At 41.7% G+C, this 26,654-nt stretch overlaps 1 protein-coding gene and 1 long non-coding RNA gene across 11 annotated transcripts in view; one reads left to right on the top strand and one right to left on the bottom strand.

Moving 5' to 3' along the window:
- Nucleotides 1-8,674: 8,674 nt before the first annotated feature.
- Nucleotides 8,675-15,040, bottom strand: LOC106035644 (uncharacterized). Of its 2 annotated transcripts, XR_001206897.3 has the most exons (4): nucleotides 11,380-15,040; nucleotides 11,006-11,045; nucleotides 10,794-10,905; nucleotides 8,675-8,801 (listed from the first exon to the last, which is right to left on the bottom strand). It is a non-coding gene; the product is annotated as an uncharacterized lncRNA (long non-coding RNA). The 2 variants fall into 2 exon arrangements; XR_007169196.2 differs by having other exon boundaries at nucleotides 11,006-15,040.
- Nucleotides 15,041-15,264: 224 nt separating this feature from the next.
- Nucleotides 15,265-26,654, top strand: part of ADAMTS6 (ADAM metallopeptidase with thrombospondin type 1 motif 6) — a 160,378-nt gene continuing 148,988 nt past the window's right edge. For 4 of the 9 annotated variants that reach the window (XM_013180568.3, XM_048079505.2, XM_013180567.3 and 1 more), the window contains exons 1-3: nucleotides 15,485-15,905; nucleotides 20,776-21,164; nucleotides 21,952-22,316. In XM_013180568.3, the coding sequence (XP_013036022.1) occupies nucleotides 21,068-21,164; nucleotides 21,952-22,316 (462 nt within the window). In that variant the 5' untranslated portion in view covers nucleotides 15,485-15,905; nucleotides 20,776-21,067. Of the gene's footprint in view, nucleotides 15,386-15,484; nucleotides 16,680-17,723; nucleotides 18,121-19,887; nucleotides 20,075-20,775; nucleotides 21,165-21,951; nucleotides 22,317-26,654 lie in introns of those variants that run through there. The other 5 variants (XM_048079500.2, XM_048079501.2, XM_066987847.1 and 2 more) reach the window with 5 other exon arrangements.

Here is a 26,654-nt window from a genome sequence, read left to right as displayed (position 1 = left end):
CTTGAGCTGGCATGGCAGTAACACATGAACTTAAAAACATTTGCAAGTCTCTTGACTGCTGACTTGGAGATGATTAACTCAGAAAGCCAGCTCTCACATATGGGTTACAGTTCAGGAACACTGAAACTGACCTTGAGAATAACAACTGTGTCTTGACTGAATTAGTCAAACAGCAACTGTTCTACGTCAAGAAAAGTGTAGCTGCAGCAGCATTCAAACTTTATAATGTGACACAGATACTAATTTTATGAAATATTTCATCTCTTTATTGACTCTGCATTACCACAATAGAAACAGCACTTTTTAGAGAGCAAAGAGTCACACAAACTGAATGAAACTGGGAGAGGACAGACGGAGCCCCAGCAGGATGAGTGATGGGAATAGTACTTACCATGAGATATTCCCTATACCATGCCAGAAATATCCTAAAAAAAAAACAGCTAACCCTACATAGATTTATCAGGACTTAGATGTAAATCTTCACCTTAAATCTACAGAGAGTTATTTTACTCAGCCAAATTCATTCCTGATGCAATTCTTTTCCGCTATAGAAAGGACTACATACAGGCTGAAACTGCCCCAATTTTGACCACTGCAGCAGCAATGATTACAAATCTTGTACAAAAGCAACATTGTCATGATTGTTCAACCAATAGTGAAGATCAAACTTTTTTGTAAGGCTGTTTTCAAGCTGCTATTTGTCCAGTCGGTACTGTAAGGTAATGAGAATGTGCTTAATTCTGCAGGGTCACAAACAAAATGCTGACTGTAAAAAGCAGAAGCAATGAGAAAATATTAGAGATTGAAATGATCAAACTGAAGGCCTTCATGTGTTTCACTTTTAAACATATGTTTTTAGCAGTTAGGAAGTCAAGTAAATGATACTGAAGTAATATCAGTATGCATATTTATGTCAAGGATCAGCTTTTGTGAAAAAAAATCACAGATACAGGAATTTAGCAAATTATTAGCAAACTACACAAAGTCTGTATGCAACAAATCAGTTTGAATCAGGCCAAATGGACTAGTTTTAGTATATTGATTTTATTTTATGTTTTGTCATGCTATGAAAATACTTTATTTCAAAGATTTATGCCTGCTTTTTGGATTGTTAAGGAAATCCTTTGCATAAATTTCCTGACAATACCACGGTGATCAAAATTGCATTGTTCATTAACAGGACATTTCAACTAAATTTTAACAGTACGTAATCACCTTAATGCTTTACTAGTACTTTATATGTCAGCTTGATATTAAAATAGAAATGATTTTGTTTATAATTCCTGTTCCTTTCTAAAATGTTTAATAATTAAAGGAGAAGAGATGATGTGACTGATCTGTTTTAGCAAGGTTTTTCCCATTTAGGTGTATTGAAACATAATCAAGAACAAACAGTATGCTCCTGTTTTTATATACTACTCAATATATCAAGCACTTGTATGGCCTTTTAGTAGACTAAATTATAACACAGTTATGTTATATGCTCCGATGTTAAAGCCTCAGTTAATATATTGCATATAGAATCAAGGGTAAGAAATGGCATTTTTCTTTGGAAAAAAAAAAAAGTAACTTTATTTTTTTGGTTCTACCATGGTCATGCCATTAGCTCATACCATTAAAAAGATCATGCAATGGATTTGCTTGGGAGTTTTTGTGTCTATTTCTTCTTTCTACCTTCCTCCAAACATATGTATTTCCCTATATTTTGTTCTGGACTTTCTCTTTTTTGTTTTCTATTTCTTTTCTTCTCCCCTTTCTTCTTCCAAAGTCAGTACTTTACTCAGTACCTTCTAGGTCAAGCAGTATTCTCAACGGGGTGTTCCCTAGCCCTGTTGTAACTGAAAACAGACCTATCTTTGGCTCTGAGCCTCTATCCAGACACTCTCTTTGTGGCACAGCTAGCTCTGAAGATTTTCTCTTCAAAGCTAATACACTCAGAAAATATTTTCATTTGGTTTCTGAGGCAATTCTGAGGGATGCATTGCTTTTTTCTTACAGAAGCATCCAGAGGAAGTTAAGGGGTGAAAAATGGTCCCTTTCCCATCAAGAAGTTTACCAGATGCAGAGCTTTAGCTGCTTTGTGAGCAGGCCACTGCCTGCAGTGTTTCTTCATTCAAATTAATGAAAAAATAATTCAGTTCAGGACATGTTCTTCCTTTTTAGAGCTTCCCAAAATCTTCCCTGTAAACATGGGACTATTAGTTATATTTCCCAATAATTAAACGATAAGTGTAAAACAGTGTAAAACAGTGAAAGAAAATTTACAGGATCTCACTGAATCTTGTTAGAAGGAAAAGGCCCAATATGAAAAATAAAAAAGAAGAAAGTCTGGATGCCTCCCAACACATTAGAAGGTATATGGGAATAGCATGATCTTCCAGCAGCTCAGTATGCCATACCTTAATCATCCCAAAAAAGAGTCGGCCTTGTAAGAGACCATCTATTTAACTGGGAGTTTTCTTGGGTCTTCACTTGCCTTCCTGTTTAGGACAGTCAGCCTTCTTCTGAGTAGGCTGCTACTGCAAAGAGTAAGGAGATGAATACACTTCAGATGCATCTCCTTCCCATGCCCAGCTTCCAGGAAACCCATTGGAAGTCTCCTTAGGCAGAAACGAACAGTTGCATTCCAAGAAACTATGAGGTCTGTAAGGTATTTCATCCAGACACCACACCAACACCTACTGGGGAGTTAATTCCTAAGGCTACTCATCTGCCACTTATTGCTGACTCCAGAGAAGCAAGTCATCAGCATAAACATCAAACTGGCTGTGAGGGGTGTACACCTGAGCTGCCAAGGTGAGAGAGGAGCTGTGGATTGAGGTGAGACGCAGGTAGCTTGGTTAGCTCTGTGGATCATTCAGCTGTTCTTCTCCCACCTTCAGCTGAACACTTGTCAGAAGATTACTGTACAAAACTGTCCAAACAGGAGATGCCTACCGCTACACAAAAATGCCTTGGGTTCCAGTATGAAGAAGGAAAAACAATGGAAAACTGACCCTGGTAATCACGGCACAGGGACTGCAGACTGGACCCTTCAGGGGAAGTCTAAAAGTGTTGTGGGTGAACCTGCATTCCAGGCCCAGATGGAGAATACTAAAATACTACAAAAACTATTCCCACAGAAAATAACAATAAAAATAATAATAATAATAAAGCTATGGGTCTCCCTTCGAAGTGAGCACTATTGTGCTTTCCTTCCTAATAACCCACCACTTGCTCCCAAGCCAGTGACAGTGAAGATATTAACAATAATAATAATAACTGTGCAAACAGGCCATAAATATCCAGTCATGTAGTCATACCATCCAGTCCTTTGTTCCCAGAACAAAATTAGTCTGAATCAGAAAGGGGCATAATTTTCTCAACAATAGGTTTTGGTGCAAGGCAAACTCTGCCACACACAAAGTTGGGAAGGTGGAAAAAAGCATTATAGTCATAAAAACAAATAATAGATTGTTGGAAGAGATTGACGAACAGCATTTTAGAGGCAAATTATAAACTGATGATGCACACTTACTTCTGTATTTAGCCTCTGGCCTAAGTGATCAGACTTTTATGCATGTTGAATGTGTAGTGCTTCCCTTGCACTTTTTGTCCCAGGAAAACAGTGCATCAAAGATCAAGCACGTGCTAGGTACTACCTTTCTATTTGTTGTTTATTTAATACTGTTATCTATCCTTATTTAAAAAAAAATAAAAATATTTCCTGGTTAAGAGTTTGAAAGGGAACATCTTTTCTTTACAAAGGTTTTATATTGTGCATGCTGATTGCTGACATTCTTCAGTTCTGGCAGATCAATTTATAGGAGCATTGTCCAAATTGTACTCCCTCTCTTGAGCTTTATGAAGAGTAAGAAAACTGTGGAAAATAGCAACTTTTCAAAAAGTTGAATATAAAACAAGTTTCTGTAAATGTAGTGATGGAATAGTTGGAAATCTTTCAGTGTAAGGTGTGCCATTTCATAGACTTTTTTTTTTCCTTGTAATAGTTATAGTCCATTGTAGATGGAACCAATCAGGACTTCTTTTTTTTTCAGTTTTATGGAAGCTAAAATCCAGGCTACAGCTTGTCATTATCTTTTCCTTGATTTGTGCAATGGAATTCCAGGACAGCAAACCCATTTACCAGTCCAGCATTGCTCTCTCTTGGTTTTTATGTTAAACAGCTCCAGTTACTTTAAATAACATCAACTTTAAAACAGGGTTATGAAACTGCATCTCTCCCATCTCAGACAAGTGCCCTGGTTGTACAATTTAACAGAAGTTTTGTCTCAGTATTAAATGGAAAAACACATCATTTTAAAAAATAAATAAATAAACACTTTTCAATTTTGTTGTCATTATTCCTAAAGTCTCAAACTCAAAAAATGAGGTGAAAACTGTGCACCACTGTAAGAGACTAATCACTGGTAAATATAAGCCCAAAGATATGCCCTCTAGGTTTTTGTATTTTTTGTTTGATTGATTGATTTTTTTTGCATTGATTTTTTTTTTTCTCTACAGAAAATTTCTACAAGTTTGAGGTTTCTTTATTGGCCCCAAATCCAAATGGTATACTGGAGGGGAGTGGAGCAACAGCAGTAGTGCAACTTGTAAAGTTATTGGCTCATAAAAAGACTGCTTTCTGCTAAACCATTATTTTATTCAAAAAATATTGTAAGTAGTACAGGTTCTTTTGCTTCACTATGTTTAGACTTAATATGGGGTAGACATTGGAATATGAATGTCACACAGAAAAAAATCACACTATTCTTGGTCTAAAAATCCAATGGAAAAATCCCTCTTTAATTTCTATTTAATTTAAGGGATGTGGTTACGGGTTCTGAATATCTGATGTATCGTTTTCTTTTTCTGTCAAGTTAGCGTACATTCATCTTATTATTGGTATACATACTAAGGGTGGCTGTAAGAGGTTTTAATGGGTCATTCCATCTTGACATAAAAAAGGTTTTAGGAATCATGGAAACAGCAGATAGTTACAGAGTCCTACATGTCAAAAATAGATTAATAAAAATAAAGAAGCCAATCCTGCTTTCATTGAAATCAAACACAAAATTAGCTTGATTTCATTTTTTACAGTGTCAGAGAACCACGCTTCTGCTTCTATCATAGTCAAATTTCATTACTGATCTCTTAAGCCAGAGTTCTTCATACTTGTTCATCTCTTACGTAGCATCCATCAGGCTTACAACATACATGGCTAGTTTATAACATAATCTCATTTGACATAAATATATTAGTTCTGTAACTAAATTTTCTCTAGAATTAAGAGACATGAAAGAACTCAAGAGTTGTGAGGGTTAAATTAATGTCTGCAAGTCACAGAGCCAGCATTTGTTCAGTTTGGTGGGACTTATTTTAAACAATCACAAGATGGGGATACAATGATTCTTCCATATGATGTTGAATAAATCTGTACAAGTCCCAGGAACAGTTGAGAACCCTAACTAAAAATATTTTTCATTTAGTAAAAGTGACTATTCAGATTATTTTCCTCTTCCATTCCTTTCTAGAAAATCTGCATTCAGTTCAGATTTGCTGGTTAGGCACGCACACTGCTACAGACGACAGTAATTCGTGAGAGAATTGGAGCAGTGCAATCGGATGTGGACTGGCGCAGGAAATGGAGCCAGAATGATTGTAGATGGCATGTCAGATTGGCTGCATCTGCCACATTTTCCGTCTCCCTGAAACTTCCTTTTAGTACTATGAGGGAAAGGAAAGCAAAGCAAAGCCTCATTTTCACTACATTTATTGATGGCTAAGATCCCTTTCTGAATCCATGCTGGCCAGATCATAGGAGTTCAGTGTTGAACCAGATAGAAAGCTTAGTATATAGGGGCGGGAGGAGTTTAAATTTAGTAGCTGCCGTGTGCCAAGTATATAGTCATTTTTCTTCAGGGAATTGGTTGAGTCCAGCACATTGGCAATGGGTAAGGGGAAACCTATTCTGCTTCCAGCTGGCCAGGCTAGGACTCTATAGCTCAAGGGCTTAAAGCATTATGCTGCCTGCCATGGGATGATTGCCTGAGGACCAAGTGCAAAATTAGGAAGTACAAATTACCTACTCTGACAAAGCTGTCATATTTGTAGGGAGAACTCTGATCTTGTTACCAGTATTACGGAGAAAACAATTAAGTATGTTTATTTTGGTAAAATAACAAGAAGAAAGACGGATAAGAAGCAAATCCCAAATAAACTATGTTAAAGGGGGAATTCCTTTTAATCATTTTTTCTCCAAAGGTTAAAAATCTGTTTGTTAATCATGCAAATTACCTTCTAATTATAGTTAATTAGCCTAAATTTAATTTGACTGTGTTTTTTAAAAAATCATTTGTGTAATCTAGACTACATTAACGTAACCTCAAAAGCAGAACTACTTGCTGTGAGGGCCTGTACTCCTGTCTGAAAATCTGAGTCTAAACCAGATAAGCATCCATAGGTGAGCCCGTTCCCAGTCTCAGCTAATTCTCACAGCCCAAAGCCCTGGGTATTCACCTGCCACTACAATTTATGCTCAGCCTGTAAAGCGAAATACAGACACGAGTATTAAGATCTTCCTAATCGTAAAACTGCAGTGCTTGTATTGTACAGTTATCAAACTGTCTGAATGCTTCAGAAATTGCTTATTTGAAAACAAAGACGAGAAATGCTAGGGATCTGAGTTTAAACTAACCACAAGACAAGACAAAAATATTTTTGCAATAGCAAAACATTATTTTATGGAAGTTACAAAGCTTTTCATATTGAATCATACAAGATGAAACACGTAGATGAAACACCTGGAAAAAGTTCTGAGATGTTTAAAGTCCTAAATGCTAGCAAGGGGGCAGAAGACATTGGTAGCAACAAGTCCACCCAGGCACATTTACTAGAACGTGTGTAATGTTTAACAACACGACCATAATAAGGCTCTTAGAGAAAAACAATCATATCATATAATTGTACTTATAGAGAGTGCGGGCATTTTGTCATCCAGAGTTCTGTCCTCACGATGAAAAAAATCTTTTTCTGCACATTATGCATATTTTGTTAAACTCCCCAAATTACTGAACTAAAGAAAGGAAGTAAGAAAGAAAAAAGGCACCTAGTCTCTGTCCTTAGAGGGCAGCAGCGATTAAACAAACAAGCGCAAAACATTTTATCTTCATAACCACAGATGGACTTCAGAAGAATTATAGCAACTTATTTTACACTCCATCTTTGGTAAGAAAGTGTGTAGTTGGTAAGAGATTTGTGTGCAGTTTTACTGTAGAGCCGACTGTGAGGAATGCTGGGCTGCCCCGTCTATTCTGAAAGTTTTGCACAAGATATTTCAAGCTTCTGATTTTTTTTTTCCATGGGGTCTTAAAAAAATAAAAAAGAAAAAAAAAAACTTTGCAGAGATAGTGCACAAAGTGAATTCCGTGGTATTCTTTCGCAGTTAATTTGTTTCATCCCCCAACAGAAAGGCCTCAATAGAAGGGTATCCATTCATGTGCAAAGCCGAAAATCTGGGGTAAAACAGAGAGCAAAGGTTAGCCCGCTCCCTCCCCCAGCCTTATTCAGAGAGAATCCCAATTCTGTTCCTCACCTCTGAAAGTCAGACATTGTAACGGGGGACAGAGAGAGAGAATGGTACCCGGGCCAGCTATTCGAAAACGAGAAATAAAAACACTCTGTGTGGACTTTCAATGGCCGGGCTGTAACCCCAGGTGATTAACGGTGTCAGAGAATCACAGAATCACAGAGTTGGGAGGGATCCACAAGGAGCATTGGGTCCAAGTCGGTATTTTCATAAAGTTATGAGCCCAGGCTAGGGAAATAGGCAGTCTTACAGGGGTGGAAGTAACTGTAAATTACCTCATTTACATTCATTTACTAAAAGGTACATGGGCCCGATATAAAAATTGTACTGGCTGAACTGAGGGCGCGATGTTGCACAAAGTTAGTTAAATGATTTATATAGATCCTTACATTATAGAGTGACAAATGCTTCATTGCACTGAAGTCCCTTGCAGCCTCATTTGATCTCTTAGCAAATGCCAACTGGTTGTATCACCATAGATAAATGCTTTCAGGTGGGATATCTGTGTTTGCTCTCAGTGTGTAAGCTTGATTGCCCTCCTAAATGTGCTGTTAAGTCAAGATAGCTGTAGGTGCTTAAAGTTGGCTGAACTTTATACAGAGTGGCTGCACTGGAAGAGTTGTGTTAAGTATAAAATCAAATCTATGCAGAAAACTGCTCATGCAATAATTTATATAAGAACTTACTCAATTTATTGCTAGATAACCTGATCTGTGTATGAAATTGTGCAGATCTGTGCTGGATTATAGTTGCAGTTGTGAATGCAATGGGCTGAAAACAAATGTTTAGCATTTTCTTCAAGCATGTAGACTTCTTTAGCTATTACTCCATTTGCTTTGAATATTTTCATTTTGTCTGACAAGTATCTTGATATACTCTTAAATACAAAGTTTATGAAAATAATACATAGACCTTAGTACCACTGATGGAGTTTCAGGCATTGTGGGAACACAGCATTTTTATTTTTATTTATTTATTTATATATTGCTTGTTTGTTTTTTGTTCGTTTGTTTGTTAAAAAAAAAAAGAAGGAATAAAAAAAAAAAAGAAAAGAAGCATTGGAGAAGTTACTCTTTCAGGAGTGCAGAAGGTTGCTGCTATAATCAGCTTGAATCCAACTCAGAGTTTCCGGAGATGACCAGATGGAGGATAAGGCTGCTTTTGATCTTGGCTCACCATGTAAGTACAAACACAGGAACAAGTTGCTTTTCCCTCCTCCTTTGCCCTCAAACATCTGTGAATAACCACAAACCAACATCTTATCTCTGGATAGTCTCATGGTTATTTCATGTTAGAATGCAGAACTACAGTATATACTGTGCAAGCCTGTTGAACCATAATATTTGCATCAAAGTAGTTTTCTGAAAGTTTTTTTAGAACAACTGGAACTCATCCTTTTTTGGTATAACTTGCCTTTCATTGCAAATCATCACTTAATGGCTATAACAGGAATAAAAGTATGCTAAACCCAGGCCATATTTCAATTCACAGATTGTATATTGCAGATAGACTTGTAACTAAGAAATATAAGCTCTTGACTTCTCAGAACCAAATTTTATTTTTGTGTTTTTAATTCATGGCTGATTTGTCACCAAAATACGAAGAAGACATTTTTCAGATGCTGGAAAACTTATGTTGTGAACTCTGAGCTTCTATTGAAAGTTCTTTATTTTAGTTTTAGCTTTAAAACACAACAGTAAGCTTTTACAAAATAAAAATTCAAGACTCATGTAAGACTGAAAGCATTTCAAGAATATTTAGAGGAATATTAGAAGATTCATAGCACTAAGTCCTATCAAAGTTTAATATACATTTTTAACCATCATGGTATTTGCTTTTGCTCTCAGATTTTTTATAGGTAGCCAAGGGTTTTGACAGGTTCATTTAACAAATGGTTGTGGTCACTATAGGGGAGAGAGTAACTGTTCTTTTGGGGGACTTATTTTGTTCTTTTGGGGGGATGTTTTTATTAGTGCTCTTTCATGTGAAATCACTGCTGTTACGGCAGAGCAGCAAAACACAATATATGGATGTTCCTTGGCTGCCTCAGTGTGAAGTCCAACAGCGCAGTGAATGCCCGATAACACCAGTGGACTCCTTTGAAAACTGATGGAAAGTTCTTTTAAATTCAGCTACTTAAAATTTGTACTGAAGAAGCTGAAGAGTGTTCTTAACATAAAAATGGCTACTGGGCCATACCTAAAATTCATCTGCTTAGGGAGTCACACCCAAAAATCGTTTGCTTTTGGAGGTCAGAGCCCTTGCTGCTGTGAAAACCACCTTCACACAAAGCCAGCCAAATCTAAATAAGATGTAAAAGCGAAATGGTGGACTTTTTAAGGGGGCTGTAATAACACCCTCCAAGAATAACAGTCCTCACTAATCAAGGAAATGTCAGTGTTGTGATAATCCTATATGAAAATGAACATAGAAGTTACTTGTGAGGTAGGAAGAAAGAAATGGAAAGGATACTTACTATGTTCACCTAACATCTTACTGTGTTCACAATTTGTCTTTGCATTTTTGGGGGGATACCCAAGAGTTACCAGAACAGAGGGGTGTATTAACCCTTGTTTTCAATTCTTCCTTGAACCATTGGCTTAACAGCTTTTATTAAAGGTAGCTCAATTTATAAACTGTTACAAGATGCTATGGTAGAATGAATGCCAGAAAGCTATCTAAATTAGACAAAAACTGTAATCTGTGTCCAAAGCAGTATGCACTGTATGCTCTAGAGTCTTTAATAAATCTTTTCCAGCTATACCGTCCAGGAATATGGAAAGTCCAATTCTTTCCATTCAAAATAAATCCATGCTCATTTCACAATCCAGTTTTACAATCTCGGACATTAGGGTATGTGTCCATGCTTTTATACAAAGCGTACCAAGAAATGGAGAATCACCACATATTTCAGCAGATGCTAAATGAGCAGTCTGCGATGCTTGTCAGTATGAGTTCTGTAACCATCCTCCAGTTCAGAAACGAAACAAATCACCCAGCTTCTTAGACCAAGGTGCCTAGTTCTGCATGGGCTGTCATTCCTAGAGCTGAGTGCCAGACTGCAAAACGCTGCAGTGCTCTGCATGCTGATAGCCAAGTCTTGTGAGTTAGTTCCAGGTTTTTCATTCTAAAATCAAAGTAACTGAATCCTTGCATTTTTGCTAAGAATTTATGCATAGCTTATATATGTTTCTGTATACATTAATCTTTGAGGAATAGCATTTACCTGATTTTTCCATAGAGATTTTCCATATACATTGTCCACACATTGTACAATTTGTCTCAACTTTGTTCTTTGTAATTCTCACAGATTGTTACGATTTTATGAACAATTTTATCTGGAAATAGGAAAATAACAGAACAATAAAATATATACATAGAAAAATTATTATGTGTATAGCTGGAAAATGCTCTGTTTAACAAACTGTTTATGCCTACCAGGCTAATCTTTTTGGTATCTCTCTCTTGATGCGGAAAGCTGGAAAGAGACAAAATGGAAAAATATACTCTGTCTTTGAAAGAAAACAACTCTCTTATCTGAGTTCTGTGTTCTTTTCTGCTAACTGCAATTCCTGTTCTTTTGTAGAGCTGCCTTTTTTTTTTTTTTTTCTGTGCTTTCTACTTTAATTGTATCAGGAATAGGATCAGGCCCATCTATTTGTCTGGAAAATTTGAAGCAAATATGCATTCTGCTAAACAGATTCCCTAATCAGCTTGAGCTTCTTTTCAGGTTTACTATAGAGAGAGTTAATCATACCCCTCCCGCTGCCCACCCTCTACATGTTTTGAGAAAGCCCTGAGTGTACCCTCACCACATTCACATCTTCTGATCTTCTCTCTGCTCTGCCTCACTTGTGTTCTGTCAGGGAGGAAGCTGTCCTGGACCTTTTGGGGGATGCCAAGCTTACATGAACTGAGTTTTCCAGTTTTATTTCCAAATCTTACACTAAAATAATCGGGTTGTTCAGGTTCACGGGTTCTTGTAGAATTAAGAAGGCTCTGGTGACAGTAAGCCCCATATCAGCATAACACAAACAGCTGCTCCCAGGGAGCATCCTAGAAAAGGATGGTTCTTGCCTTTAGTGAGGTTCTTCATATTTAAATGAAGACATTCTTAGCAACATCCGCATTGCTGGGCAGAAGGATCCTCAAGACCATACTTGAAACAAAATTAATTGCTGTGAATTTTGTTTTAGAGGGCCATCAAGGACAGCTCAGCTCAAAAGGGGTGCATTTTTCCAGTTGAAAGGACACTTTGATATGCATTCTCTCTTTTCTTGGCACACTGAAATACAGCGTGCCAGGCACAATAGCCTTTACCTCTCTTGCATGGAGAGTGATTGTTATTGGGCTGAACACCTCTTCCTGCTAAGGAAGATCAGATTTGTAAGCAATCTGAATTCAGGCTTTTTACGAGGAAATGCCAGTGAAAGATACTGGGTCTCAGTAGCATCATTACCTTCAAGCAACCCTCTGATCTTTTAGTTCAGGGGACCGAAAATGAAGCCCTTACGTACATGAAGCCCTTATGTACTGCTTTTCTCCCCACAAGCACAGATAAGCCACAGGACACATAGCACAGGTAAATGCAAGGTTATTGTGCACTTTTTTTTTTTTTTGACTGTGTGATCAACTATATTTTAGCAAGTATGTCACCTACTCCACCTCACACATCAAGACTTTTTCAATCACAGTTGAATTAAGAAAGCCATCTGAAGTTATTCAATTAAAAAGTATGCTAGCTTATGGATATGTCTAGATTAGGGAGCGTGGATGATGTATGAGCTCATCTACTTGTGTGAGCATATTTACATGGTGGTAGAAGTTATGTACAATACAATGGGAACATATGTAGGTTGTCAATATTGTCCTATTAGCTTCTCCAAAGGCAGCACTAGCTTGCTGTCCAGCTCTGGAGGAGACTTGTAATCTAATTTGAGGTAGGAGGTAGCCATACTGAGGAGAAAAGCAAACAAATGAGAAATCTGACAGATTTTCTGTATGTTCTAAAGGCCACACTCCAGTTTTTTCCAGCCCTGACAAAGGAATAGTAAGAGAATTATTTTCTGATTCCTTACATGGAATTTACCAGATCAGGAATGGGTCATTACAGAACTGGTGTCATTTATTCTGTTATACTAAATTAAAAAAAAAAAGATTATTCTCTCCCCAAGCACTGCTGCGATATTTCTGAACATGATAGGTTATGACACTTGAGTCTTCAGTGACCAGATGAAGATACATGTTGGAGAAAACATGTATTTTCAAGCGTGTCTATCCAAGCGTATAGGGAATGAGAATCTCATCTTACAGAACTACACTGCGCACCAAAAACTTGTAGCTTTCTCTTCCATATTTATTAGAGTTAACAGCAAGATTCCTGGAATCCACCCCAAATACCTCTGAGTATATCTAGCAATGTTAAATTGAAGTTTAATGTAAATACTTATTTAAACAAAGAAGTGTGCTTGCCAATCTTATCAGCTGTTGACTGACATGCTAAAGGATTTGAAGGCCTAAAGTAGAGTTGAGGGTGCTCAGTGCTTTAGCTAGCTACTTCCCTGGTCAGCAAAGACTAACAAACACAGTAAGACACGGAGTAATATCCTCTGTGCTCAATAAATCTGTAATCCCTTCCAGAGCCTTTGAGACACAGAATGGCTCGCACCTATTATCAGAATTCATAGTAGAGTTCCTATCTCTGCTGTTTGACAGTTTGAGAAAGACTTCTACTTCCAGCAAAGAAAAAATACTAAGAATCTGCATACGACTTTCTGTGCGAGTTACTTTTTCAAAAAGTTTCTGATAATCAAAAACATATGGATATTATTCAGGCTGATGAGACAAAAATAAAAGTCATCAAATAAGCTCACTATTTTTATCTAAACCAGGTTCACTGAAATAAAAAAATATGCAAAAAGCAAAACAGGTAAGTCAAAATGTATTGGGAATTCTGTCAGAAATTCTAATTATAGATGGTCAGGAAATTTTTAACTGGAGCCAAAGCTTTTCCTGGTAATATACCAGTTTTGACAAAATTGCTATTGGAAACATTTCCTCAGCTCCAGCAGTGGGTGTAGGCAAGAAAATTTAGTTGTCTGGGACAGGGAATAAATAACTTGTTGGTCTGAGCAAGCAGCTGGGTTTTGCAGAGCCCAGATCTTTGCTTCGCTTGATTTAGAGCAGGGAGTTGAACCCGCCTAAGTGCCCTAGCCAGACAGTGCTGAGCTGTCTTTCTTTTTAGCTTGATGAGTATTTAATCAGTCATGGGCCACGGATCAGCTCCAGGCAGTGGGAGCCCGGTCCCCCCCCCCCCCCCCCCCCCCAGAAGAGCCCCCTGCCAGCTGCCAGGCAGCATTCCCCACTCTAACTGAGGAAGGTCCTGATCCGCAGGCAGGTCTCCCACATCGCAGGAGGCAACTGGCCCACGTGCGTCTCTGTCCAAAACGTTATTTTTGGTCCCGATGGAGGACGGGGGAAAAACTCTCCGTGCGTCCTGTCAAAAAGAGACTCGACCGGCTGTCCACCAGACCGCTGCGTCGAGACGCGCGGTGTGGCTAAGGTATCTGAGTGCGATCGCCTTATAAATGACAAGAACCATCACAGGCGAGGGTTTAAGGGGGGCACACGACCGGGGGCGCCGGCCCAAGCAGCAGCCGCCGCGGCGGAGGCCCCCCGGCCGGCGCGAGATGGCGCCATCTGCCCGAGCAACGCCTCACGGGGCGCAGCTCCGCCGCACGGGTTCGAGTCGGGGGACCCGGGTTCGAGTCCCGCCGCCGCCACGCAGAGCGGCTGCCCTCAGCGCCTTGCCGGCCGTTAATTAACGTCCTCTCCATTTCGCAAAGCCCTAACGCTAACGTGCCTAACGGCTGCGCGAGGGGCTGGTGGTAAGGGCTGACTGAACCCGGAGGGGAATGTCAGCGGGGCTGGTGACAGACGCGAGTGCCTGCGCAGCGGCTTGCGCTTATTCCGTCGGACTGACTGTTGAAAGAAAATTCACCCGGTTATGCGTAGAAATGCAATTCCGCCACGCAGCCTGGCGCTGGGTCTGGGGCAGCCCCAGCGGTGCCTGCACGGCTCGGCCGAGCGCTGTAGGGTCACCGGAGGGATCACACGCATCCTGCCTCGGCACGGGACCGAAACGAGCGCACAGGCACCGTTTGGGAAACGTGTTAGCAAAGAGCCTGAAACCTGAGATTCAGGAGGACCCTTTTCTCCATTTTTTTTTTTTTTTTGGCTACCGGGGGCTGCCCGGCTCTCCGTCCCCTCAGCGCCTTTCCCCGTGCCACCGGGCTCCTCGCGGCAAGCGAAAGCGAAAGCGCTACGCGGTGGTCTGCCCGCCGGCCGCCCGCTCGCCCTCCTCTACAAGCGACTGGTTGTTTATTGCGGTTATTTCGAAGGAAGCCCACAGAAAAAAACGGGCCGGGGACCGGCGGCAGACCTCCGCCGGCAACCCCCGCGCCTCTGCGCGGAGAGGATGGACGTGCAGGAGGCCGGCCCTGCCCGCCGCCGACCGGGTGCCCACCGCGCGGCCGGGCTGCGGGCTCCCCCTCGCCTCACCACACGGGGGGCGGCCGACCCGTTAACGTCCCCTCACCCCCCCCACAACGTCCCGCCGATTCTCGTTACCCCGACTGTACCCCCGCTCCCCCCCCTCGCCGCCACGTGACGCGGCGCGCATGCGCAGGCGCGGCGCCGGAGCCGGGGCACATCTGCAGGCTGACGTCAGCGTGCTCCGCGCCGTCCCCCGGGCGAGGCTGCCAAAGGCTCCCCGCCGCCGCCGCGCTCGGCTTGGCCGGGGGCCGGCAGCGAGAGGAGGTCTGGGGCTACTTCAGCCGAGCTTTCCCGAGTCCTTCCTGCTCTGCCTGCCTCCCCCCCCGCTCTCCTCCTCCTCCTCCTTCTCCTCCTCCTCCCTCCTCCCCCGCTCCCTCCCCCCTTCGCGCTGTCTCCCCCCGCCCCCCCCCCCACTCACGGTATTCACATGGTATTTTGCACAGAGGAGGCTGCTCGAGAGGAGGGCACCCACCCCCACCCCAATATAAGCCTGTTTTTCCTTCCTTCCTCCCCCCCTCCACCTCCACCCCCCCCGCTCCTCGTTGGAAAGACAAAATGTGCAGGGTGATAGGTTGGGTGAATTGATGGCATCCTTCCTCCTGCCAAGTCGGTCCGTTTTCTAAAAAACCCCTTTTAGGAAGGCTAGAGAATTTGATTGTGTTGGAGAATATAACCCCGGTGGTTGCTTGCTCAGAGGGGAAAAGCAGAGAGGAATACGGGAACCGTCCTGTGCAATCTCTATTGTTTGAAACTTACTTTATATCAGAAATTGAAGATGAGAACGGTAAGGAAGATTTCGCGCTATTCAATGAAACTTTTGCTTTTCTCGTGTCCCGAGTAATGGTGCGTGCAGGGCTTTGGGGAGCGGGGGGAGCTTTATCTTGCATTAGGCGAGGTGGATTTGGAGTAATTTCAGAGAGAAACCTTTGAGGATGGGGGAAGGGGGTGCGAGGATTTTTCGACCGAGACGAGCAGCGATTTATGCACTACGGTCTCGAGCCGTGCAACTTTTTTTCCACTACTACTCCCTTTTTTCCATCTTCTCCGACTTCCATACTAAACCGTCGGTAGACGGGGGAAGAAGAGGAAAAACAACAACAAAACAGATCCCCGAACCAAAAAACAGATGCAGACCAAAGCAGCAGCAACCCCCCCCCCCCCCTCCGTCCCGTCCCGTCCCTCCTTCCCTCCCTCCCTCCGCAGCCCAGGACAGCTCGGGGCTGCTCGCAGCCCGGGCAGCCCGGCGTTTGGGGCGGCCGGAGCCCGTGCCGGGGCCGTGCCGGGGCCGTGCCGGGGCGCAGGAGCCCGGGCTGGGCTCGGCTCGGCTCGGCTCAGCGCCGTCCCGCAGCCCCGCCGCTCGCCGGGCTCGTCAGGAAGATGGAAGCGTGTGGTTTTGATTTACTTCGGGCCGCCTGGGAATTGCCAGACTCTTAACCCCGCGGAGCCGCGCTTTTTTTTCCTTTTTTATTTTCCTTTTTTTTTTTTTTTTTTTTAAATCGGAGTACGTCTGCCTGCGCAGCGGCCCGGGGTTCAAAGGGACATTGTTTGGTGGGGGGAGGTAAGTGGGCTCTCGCTGCCCGGCGGTGTGTGTGCGGGTTTTGTCTTCGCTAATTTCTTTCATTGTTGTACAAGAGGAGAGAGAGAGAGGGAGGGAGAGAGTCAGACTCTTGTTTTTATTTGGGCTGCCGGTGCAACGCGTTTGGGCCAAACGCCAAGTGTCTGGGTCACACGCGTTTTATCCAAATAGATTCAGCGCTGCTGTCTGGAAATGGGCTGCTGAAAGTTAACTTTAGGATCAGCTCCACCGCAGCAACCAGACTCTTCCCTCCCGTCTCCCTAGGGAGGAGGGCTCTCTTTTTTTTTTTTTTTTCCCTCCCTCTCCTCTCTCCTTTCTTTTTTAAATTTTTTTTCTTTTCATTCCTTTCCCTTGTGAATTTGCTTTGAGGGATGCGTGTCTGGTGACCTCCAGCTTGCTTCAACGCCAGTACTTCCCGCTAAGTAGGTCTTGTGAAGGGTTTGTGTGCGCGGACGCGTGTGCAACACGCCTGTGTGGACGCGTTGGACTATGCGTGTACACACACACACACACACACACACACTTACACACGCTTCTCGAGCCCCGGGCGTGCTCTCCTTGCCTCTTTGTATCTCTTGCCCCCAGGACGACACTGACAGGGGATCCCGGCGGGGCCGGGTGTGTGTGTGTGCTTCTCGCTCCGCTTTCTCCTCACTCCCCGGGCAGAAAGAGCCGTCCCGTCCCTCCTACCTGCCCCCGGCCCCGCTCCTTTCCTGCCCGCCCAGCCCGGGGGGCACTGCTGATCCCCAGCCCCGATACCTGCGACGGCATTCGGGTGCCTGACCCCCTTCCCTTCCGCCCCTCCCTCCCCTCCTCTCCTCTCCCCATTGCCGTAGCAACCGCTCGTACCACCGGCGGGCCGGCCGTCAGGGCCGGCGGGCGCTGGGCGGCCCTGGCCCCACGGCGAGGGGGTGGGAGCCCGGGGGGTGCCCGGGGGTGGGAGCGGGGAGGCGGCGACCCCCGGCCGCCGCTCCCCGCCCAGCCCAGCCCAGCCCGCTGCCAGGAGCCCCCCGGTCGCTCCCCCCGGTCCCGCCGCGCTCAGCTCGGCCCCGCTGGCTCGTGCGGTCGGCGGCCCCGGTGTGCGGCCGGGGCTCGAACGGGTGTCGTGTCGGGAGAGCCCGCCGCCGCTCGGCTGAGGGGACGCCGGCAGCCCGTGTGGCGGTGCTCCGCCCGGCGCGGCGGGGAGCTGTCGCTTGGCGGCTTGCCGGCCGTCAGGCTTGAGCTGGGTCCAGTTGAGGGGACGCTTCGGTTGCCCCGGGCGCCTTCTCCGCGTCCCTTTGCTCAGGAGGAGGCCGCCGAGGTGGCTGGTCTGAGCGCTGTGGCTGGGCAGCCCGCAGTGATCCGCATCCTGCCCCAAAGCCTCCCTTGTGTGTGTTTATGGGCCCCCTTTTTCAAATTATTTTTTGATCCTCGTTGAATTTCGGTGAGTAGGAGTCTCCAGGCACCGAAGATAGGTCTGCGGCTCTGTCACAAGTGCCTCCGCAGAAATCCCACTGCACAGTACCCCTTTTGTCACCAGCATTCTGGGTTTAGAAACACATCAAACGATTTTTTCTTTGCTGCTTGGCGGTACTTTTGTAATTAAGCAGGAACTGTAGCTTCAGGTAAATGTTAGGGAGCCATACCTGTTTTACCGTGGACAGAGATGTAGTTCAGCCGTGAGGCAGAGGAAATGCTTCTTCCTATGAGCTTAGTGCTGATGACATGAGTGATCTAAATGACCACAATAAAACTGGAATGCTGAAAATATATCTCAAAGGTAGGAAGGAAGATGCTGCAGGGAAGAGGGTGTAGATGCTGGGCACTTCATAGTGTCAGTACTCTATCTGGAGTTACCTGACTGGTCTATCCTTCACATCCATTACAGTTTCTGAATCCAGATACTTAATACAGCTGCATCTGCCCTCTTTGTATCAGCGCACAAGCCAGCTATAATACTTTTGGAAAAGAGGCTAAAAGGTCTACTGAAACTTCCAGCAAGCTTAATGTGAAAGGAGATTTTCTTATGTGAGGACCAAGGCTTAGAATGAGGGACACCATTTTGCATAGACCCCTGAAAGAATACAGGACACAGGTGATGCTTGGGTTCTGTCGACCAAGTGGTGGCTAAATATTGGGCACCGTAGTTTGCTTCTGGTATTCAGAGCTACTGAGCTCCCTAGGCACCACAATTTCAGAGATCTTTATGCTTGGGTAATTTATTATCAGCCTAGCAGGCTGAATGTGAGCTCCCCATTGTGATTTTTTTGGCTAAGTAAAAGCTGTGAGGCAGTGTTGTCTCTATATATGGCAGTACGGAGCCATTGCTGGACTACTGTCCAGTTCTGGTGTCTGTGCATGAAAAGAGATGCTGACAAATTGGAAAGGACTCAGGGAAAAAAAAAAGCTGTAAAAATAATTAGGCATCTGGAAACTGTATTGCGCAGTGAGGTAAAGTGAGTAGGTTGAGCTGCTTATCAGGGAGTGTCAAGAGTTGATTGTATCAGACTATAACTGTCCGTGCAAGGAGAAAAAAGCTCATTAGCAGACATGTAAAGCAAGATTCAGTGGAATTTGAAACTAGATGTTTTCAGGTTGGAAATAAGGCATATTCTTTATTGTACTAATGTAGCTGAAGAGTATGGGATTGATTATGCCTCTTCAAAACTTGTAAAAGGCTAAAAGCTGTAATTAAATATTAGCTAGAAAATCAAGGTTTTACATGGAAGACCATATCAGAGATTGTATTAACATCCTATAAGGCCTTGCCTTATGTGAATGGCATCGCTAAATCCTTTTGCTTCCCCAGAAAAAAATATATTACTAAGTCCAAACTATGCTTGCAAAGTATATTTTATTCTCCCTCCAAACCTGATTAAATCCTGTGTGCTGTCTTGGAAGAAATGTTAAAATTAGGCATTGGAATGGTCAGGTCATTTACTGGTAATGGGTACATCTCAAATTGGCTAAGAAGTTTCCTGATATTCACTGTGATGTTAGTAAATGGGGTTTGCGTGATGTTGATTTTTCTTGAGGTGACATACAACTCTTCAACCTTTATAAATTATCCATGGACTGCAGGGGAATTTCCTGTCTGAATGAACATTGTAAATCACTCCCAGAATTTTAGAAAGGCAAATTCATCTGGTGCATGTATAAGTGACTGTGTACACTTTTGGTAATGTGTTTTTGAACGGTTTTTCCTTCTCAGGTGTTCTGGTTCTGTTCTGCCTGCTTCTGCACAGTTTGCTCTATGCACAGGTGTGCTAAGAGTGCTTGAGAGGACTGATTATTACCAGCTGACACAACACATGGTTTCATGTCCCATGTTACTGGACTGTTAGGTGGCTGCAGAGACCTTCCATTTAATCCCTGGTCACAGCTAGAGCTGCTTTTCGGTATTATTGCAAACGTGTTTTAAATGGGGCTAGGGAGGGCAAATAAGTGTTTTTCTCCCAATCCCATGATCTGCAAAATGAAAATAAGAATATATTCCTCTATATCCAGCTGTAGTTTGTATACATTAAGCATTTGTTGTCAAAAATGTTTTATCTCGGAACATGTATGTGTGAATAATTTCAAATACTGAAATTGTTTCTCTGGTACTAGAATGCAGTGTTCTCATTTAAGTGAATGAAAATTCTGCCTGCATAAGCAGAACCCAGGCCCAAGTAATAACAAAATACATGCTGCAGAAAGATCAGATAACTTTGCTCTGGATTCTTTCCCAGGTTCTTCCAGTGTCTACCAGTGTATTGGGTATAGCTATTCTCATCTGAAATTGATGACTACAGTGCATTGATTATAGCTGGAACAAGCCTGAACACAGTATTTGAGCAATAAGAAACCTTAATTTTATAAATTCTCACACCTGTTCAACTTGAAACAGATATGCACATCTTAAGCTGTGTTGAGCTACTAGTAAAAGATCAATGGTAATTTTTTTAAGATTGTGATCTTGGATATTAAAATTGGTAATGGATGAATACTATTTCACAGTGTTATATTTTGCATAGTACGTTATGGTGGCTTAATATTTTGCAGGACAGATCTGTTCTGGTAGAAAGTTTAACTTGACTCATTTTGTTTTCTTTTTCAGGAAAAGAAACGGAGCAAGTTCAGTAGCTACCCAGTCTAACATCTTACTCATATCTTAAGGAATCTTACAACTACTTATTTTGAATTGAGAAAATGACTGCAGATCTAGAAGAAAGTACAGGTTGTTGGAAAAGAATACCCGTCAAAAAGTGGAACGTCCAATAGTTAATTTGGAAATAGAATAAAGTAAATAGACCTGTTATGGTGCGATTCTGGAGTGGAGTTAGCTCTATAGCACACAGGTAGCCCTCCAAGGAGGAGGAAAAAAAAAAAGCTCTCTGTTTTTCTAAATTATGGAAATTTTTTGGAAGACGTGGACATGGATTTTGAGCCTAGTCATGGTTGCATCGGAATTTCACAGTGACAACAGGCTTACATATAGTTCTCAAGGTAGGGGTCCAACTTCTGTAGCTGACAAGAGTCATTGATTTTTACATTGCATTTGGGAAATATTTTCTAAACCATGTTTGTATAATTAATGAGATCATAGAGGCTCTGCTCTTAGTCTTATCATGATTCATTGTCGTTCAAGCTTGATTATAACAAAGCTGATTGAATTGTTGCTTTAATTTCTTTCTAGTTTTAACCATACGAAAACGTTGCAAATTAAATTGGTAAAATGTTGTACTTTATAACAGTTTAAAGACTTGCCATAAAGTCATTATCATGTTTTTAAACTAGGAAGTAAGGATCTAATTTTACTTTGATCCATTAACATTTATAGGTTTTTAATGGAAAGAAGAGTCATTTAGATGTTTTACAATACAGTACTTTTCATTACTACTGTTTTTATTCTTGCAGGTGGATCTAATAGCTTTTGTCTTTGAATGGTATCAATGGGAAGAATACATCCTTCTTAGGTAGAATTTAGCCCCACGTTTACATATTTTGGGTGAATAGGAAAAGATACGTAGTTAAAAACTTTATTTCCAGTGACATCAGATTAATATGAAAGAGAACACATTTTGTTGACTTAAAAAGAAGGAAAGAACAGTTTCTTTTCTTTAGTAAAGTTCTATCTACATCATGTGTTTACTTGAAAATGACTTTTACTCATGAGGGTGATGAGATTTAGCCAAAATATGGTTTATGTTTATACTACTACTTGTTGTTTCCTGTTATATTTTCTTCTCTTCTATGCCCACTCCATGGACTGTCTTACCTTGTGATTACAAAGAGGAATTCCTGTCTTACCTTGAACACTACCAGCTAACAATCCCAATAAGGGTTGATCAAAACGGAGCCTTCCTCAGCTTTACTGTGAAAAATGCTAAATCCTCAAGAAGGAGGAGGAGCACAGACCCCTATGACCAAGAACTGGCAGCATCTAAGTTATTTTTTAAACTTTCTGCCTATGGCAAGCACTTTCATTTAAACCTGACTCTCAACACAGATTTGGTGTCCAGACATTTTACAGTAGAATACTGGGGGAAAGATGGACCTCAATGGAAGCACGATTTTTTAGACCACTGTCATTACACAGGATATTTGCAAGACCAACACAGTACAACTAAAGTGGCCTTAAGCAACTGCAATGGTCTGGTAAGTGCACATTACCTGTTTTAGTATAATAATAGTGTGCTTGTTCCTTTTAAAATATGGAAGAACTTAACTGGCATTTCAGTTTTTTTGAATCCTTTTGAGAAGCAAACACAGGAAAGTGCAGCAATCCCTTAAAACCTGATCTGGGTCCTGGTGAAAAGTTGTCTTCAGTTCTTTAAGCGTAATTGTAAGCATTAGGACCCAGTTCTGTAGTCCTCTAGCAGGCAACATTTTCAGTGTTTACAGTGTCTGCACTAGGGCTGCAAGATTAGGGCTGTTGTGAGGTTATTACAGGTGATCAAAATGTTGCAAAATTGGGAAGGGAGGAGGAACACTCGTTCCATTAGGGTGCTGAATCTCTTCAGTGAGACATTGATTGAACTGAAGAGCCCCCCTTGCTGTCTTTGAGAGTTTGGGTTTACAAACTTATAGTAAATAACAAAGATGATTTGCCTGGTGTAGTAGTCATTATTGGTATAAGTTCAGAATGAAGAGGAAAGTAGATCATTTGCAAGTACCAGCCACGGAATTATTTAAATTTTTTAGAAATATTTTGTCTACAAATCAAACAGTTGCACTTAAAAGTAGGATTAGAAATTCTCTCTTCTATTCTCAGCTTTTACTGTTCATCTCTTGATAGCACGGTAGTAGTACTTTCATGAGGAAAAAACTTATTCATGACAGAAACTGGAAGACAACAACAACAAAAAAGCCATACTATTGAGTACCAAAATACTGAAATAAAAGAGCAGGACTAGGAAATACTAAATCAAGAGCTCAGTACCTTCTCTAGTGAAATATATACTGTGGTTATTCATTCTGTTTTTATATAGCAAAATGCTGGTCAATCTTGTTAAGAGCGAACAGATCTAAGTAACTGGTAAATAAGGCAAAAAAAACACCACTGCACAGACTTGCTATACTATTTCCTTTTTAATCCTTAGAAGTGCTAGAGAACTGTGACTCTTGGGATGTTATTTACAAACAAAAGCCTGCTGCTTCATACCTAGGTAGAGCACGTTACACCAAGCTATTTGTGTTGTCCCTGATACTGTCTAGGTTAATGTTTTGGAGTACTCTTGAGGAAAAATATTTTAATAGGGGTTTCCAGGGGTAAGTGAACATTTCTAAAGAAACATAGTTAAAATGTAGATCTCTTGAATGTGGTACCTTAGTTTGGTCAATGCAGACTTGGAGCTGATAGGTCTGAATTCAGTACAATTTTCACTTTGGTTTTACAGTTCCCTTGTAATAACATTTTTGATGCCATTGTGAAATAGCTCTTATGCTAATATACTAGATCACTTTGCATTTGAGTTCTTGTCATCTATAAGAATACTATGGAGAGCAAATCCCTGCTTTTAGGATTCACTTTTTTAGAAGAGGCTGCATGTCTCTAGATCTCCAGGGTTTCTCCCTGTTGAGGCGCAGACAGGTTGCCCACCTTGAAGCCTACTGTCAGTGACATGTTGCTCCTATTTTGGTTCCTCTTTGATGTTTGCCAGGGAGTGAGTCAATAGCACTTGCTCTTGCTTTTGCCAACTCTTGTTTTTCTGTCATGTTAGGAAAACAAGAGTAAGATGAGGCAGGAGAACTGACACGTTTTCGTATTGACTTCCCCAGTCTCTTGCTCCTCATGGTACTTGTTTTCTTCAAAGAATTTAGCAGCGTGGTAGGTGTCGCTGCTCAGTGAAGTCTTCTTGAGGCAAAGCAGAATCATTTTTTGCTTCCGTGCCTCACACCCTTAAGTGACTCTGGCGCTCCCATTGTTATGTGTTTTCCCTATCTTCAGCCGTGCTGCTTGGCTGGGCTCAAGACCTAGTTCTGTGGTTCTAGGTGTCATACATTAGCTTTGTGTTTCAAAGTTAAGTTCAGTGTGGTGTGCTGCCTAGTTAAGTTGTCATCTTCAGTGTTGTTAGTTATTGTTAGCTCTTTTGTATTTCTTCCTGGTATTTGTAGTGAGGATTATGGCACCCTCAGGTCTTTGGGCACGTCATGACTGGGACTATTGAGTCCTGCCTTTTGCTTGCGACTGCAAGTGTCAGTTGTCCACTGCATCTGCTAGAAAGGCTGAATGACATGCACTCGAGGCTATTGTCATGCTCCAGAAGCAGCAGTGACACATGGTTCTTTATCAAAGAGGCAGGGATCCTTCTAATCCTTCCACCTCTGCAGTGGTAGGCTGGACTCAATGTGGTCCTCTACAGCACAGAAACTCCTCTGTCAGAGTGCATTGGCAGAGTGTCCCAGAGCACTGCTTATGGGAGTTACCACTCAATTCAGATAAATCCATCACAGAGTTATTTTAAAATGATGATTCCTACTGGCAAGTATCTTATTATAAAGCTACTGGTTAGAACATGTTTAATAAAGCAATTGGCAGTGAATATTAAGGGTGCTATTATTTGGTTTTGAATTAATGGTCAGAATGTATTTGTGCTCAAGACATTTGTTGTATTTTCCAGTCTGATTTTTGGTCTGTAAGAAACTGCCAGTCATATTCTGCATAGTCTTTGATTAAAATCTGTCCCAAAGCCAGTCATTTTAAGTTGAGTAACTCTAAAGCAAGTAATAATGTTAAACGATGAGTGCTGCTCACAAGCAAAACTTAAGCATTCCATTTATTCCAGTTCCCTGAGAGGTGTCAGTATTGCCAGATAAGTAAAATTTCTTCCCCCTACAGAATGTTCTGAGTTACTCTCTTTAGTTATACAGGGTGGGTACGTGAGACCGTGGCTTAACTAACATAAATTGTATGAATTTGAAGAACATCTGTAGTATCTGAGATGAGTTCCAGTGCAAGAATGGCTTTCTGTGTTTCACTATAGTAAAATTTAACAGCCATCAGTTTGTTTCCCCATCACTATTTCCTGGTTCAGCCTTTCCTTCTCTATTTTCTTTTTAATTACCAGACGCCCCAGAATTACAGGCTGCTACATAAGTTTGATTCCAGCAATTTCCATTGGCTGGGCCCTGATTATGCTATAAATTGTCTGAAGTTTTGAGAAATGCTCTGTAATCCAGTGAGCAGTCATGTGAGGAAATTGAAGGTCTTGTCTATCAGGCTTGCTGGCTTCCAAACTCATATTTACTGTAGTGGATATTATATTTGTAGATTGATTGCAGGTTTGGCCTTCTCATGAAAGGGCCTGCAAAGAGCAGTATTTTGGAGCTGTTGGGTGCAAGGCAACAAGGCTGAGTCAGAAGTAGCTGAAGCAATGCCTAAGCTGATTTTGTCATCCTGAAGTGAAAAAAAATAAGAAACAGTGGCTGAAGAGAGAACTTCACCTTAAGGGAAAGATTCATCTAATTCTGAGTGGAACAAGTCTTGAAGAAAAGATTTGGAGCACATAATAGTGGAATTGAGCAGAAGTCAAACTTGTCCTGTTCTGACCCACCTCTGTCCACTGCTGGGTGTCAAAGCTCTTAATCGAGTGTTCAAACAAGTTTTTCACACCAGTGGACTTTCTTACTTTGAGCTGACAAGCCCAATAGCAGGAAATACCTTAACATGTGTAGGAAGTGGTGATTATTAGGAAAGTGAATCAGAGGTTAAATATCATTTTGGGGCTACTGTAGCTCCAAGGAAATACTTAATGTAAAGGGCCAAGGATTTCCATGGCACGTAAAGTTCCATGCACTGAGTAATGTTTGTGCTAGGTAGCACAGATACCTCTGTCTAATTAGATAAGATAAAGATATCCCAAGAAATGTCTAGAAGCATGACTGTACATACTTAAAGGAAGAATTGTTTTGCAGGAAGGTTTCGTGTTTGTTTAATATATTAAAAAATTAGTATATTTATAAATTATTCATATTCTTAGATTAGCTCATTTGGAAGCTGATTCTACCACAAAGAAAGCATCTACTTTTGCAGATCATAAATTGTATATCATATGATGTTTTTTGAATCATATCTAAGATTTGTAATCTATGAACTGATTTAAAAGGTCAGAAGTAATTAAAAAGATTCTGTATTCTAGATAGGTGTACTTTGAGTTCTCTTTGGTAATAATCTGTATTTGCAGTATAGGCTCAGTATTCAGAAAATTACATATAAGCAGTCCCTGTCCTAGTTTTAAAATGTCTTACTAGATCCCATACCGTGCTGTCCCAGGCCAGATCACTTTTTTTTATCCTTAAGAACATGTTAAGCTAATGCAGCCTGTTTCCTCAGACATAAATTGAAGCGTAGAGTCAGCTGTAGACCTGTAGACGCATTGAAGAACACTGACACATTCTCAGAAGTTTCCGTTATTACTGCTTTATGTTAAAAATGTAAAGCATAATGTCTAGAAAGGTTCAAGGCAGGCAGAAATTGGAAACCAGTAGTACTGT

Source organism: Anser cygnoides, chromosome Z (assembly GCF_040182565.1).
Source record: "Anser cygnoides isolate HZ-2024a breed goose chromosome Z, Taihu_goose_T2T_genome, whole genome shotgun sequence".
Taxonomy (NCBI): domain Eukaryota; kingdom Metazoa; phylum Chordata; class Aves; order Anseriformes; family Anatidae; genus Anser; species Anser cygnoides.
Note: the sequence above shows the minus strand (reverse complement) of the source record. Positions and strands in the feature narration are given on the sequence as shown.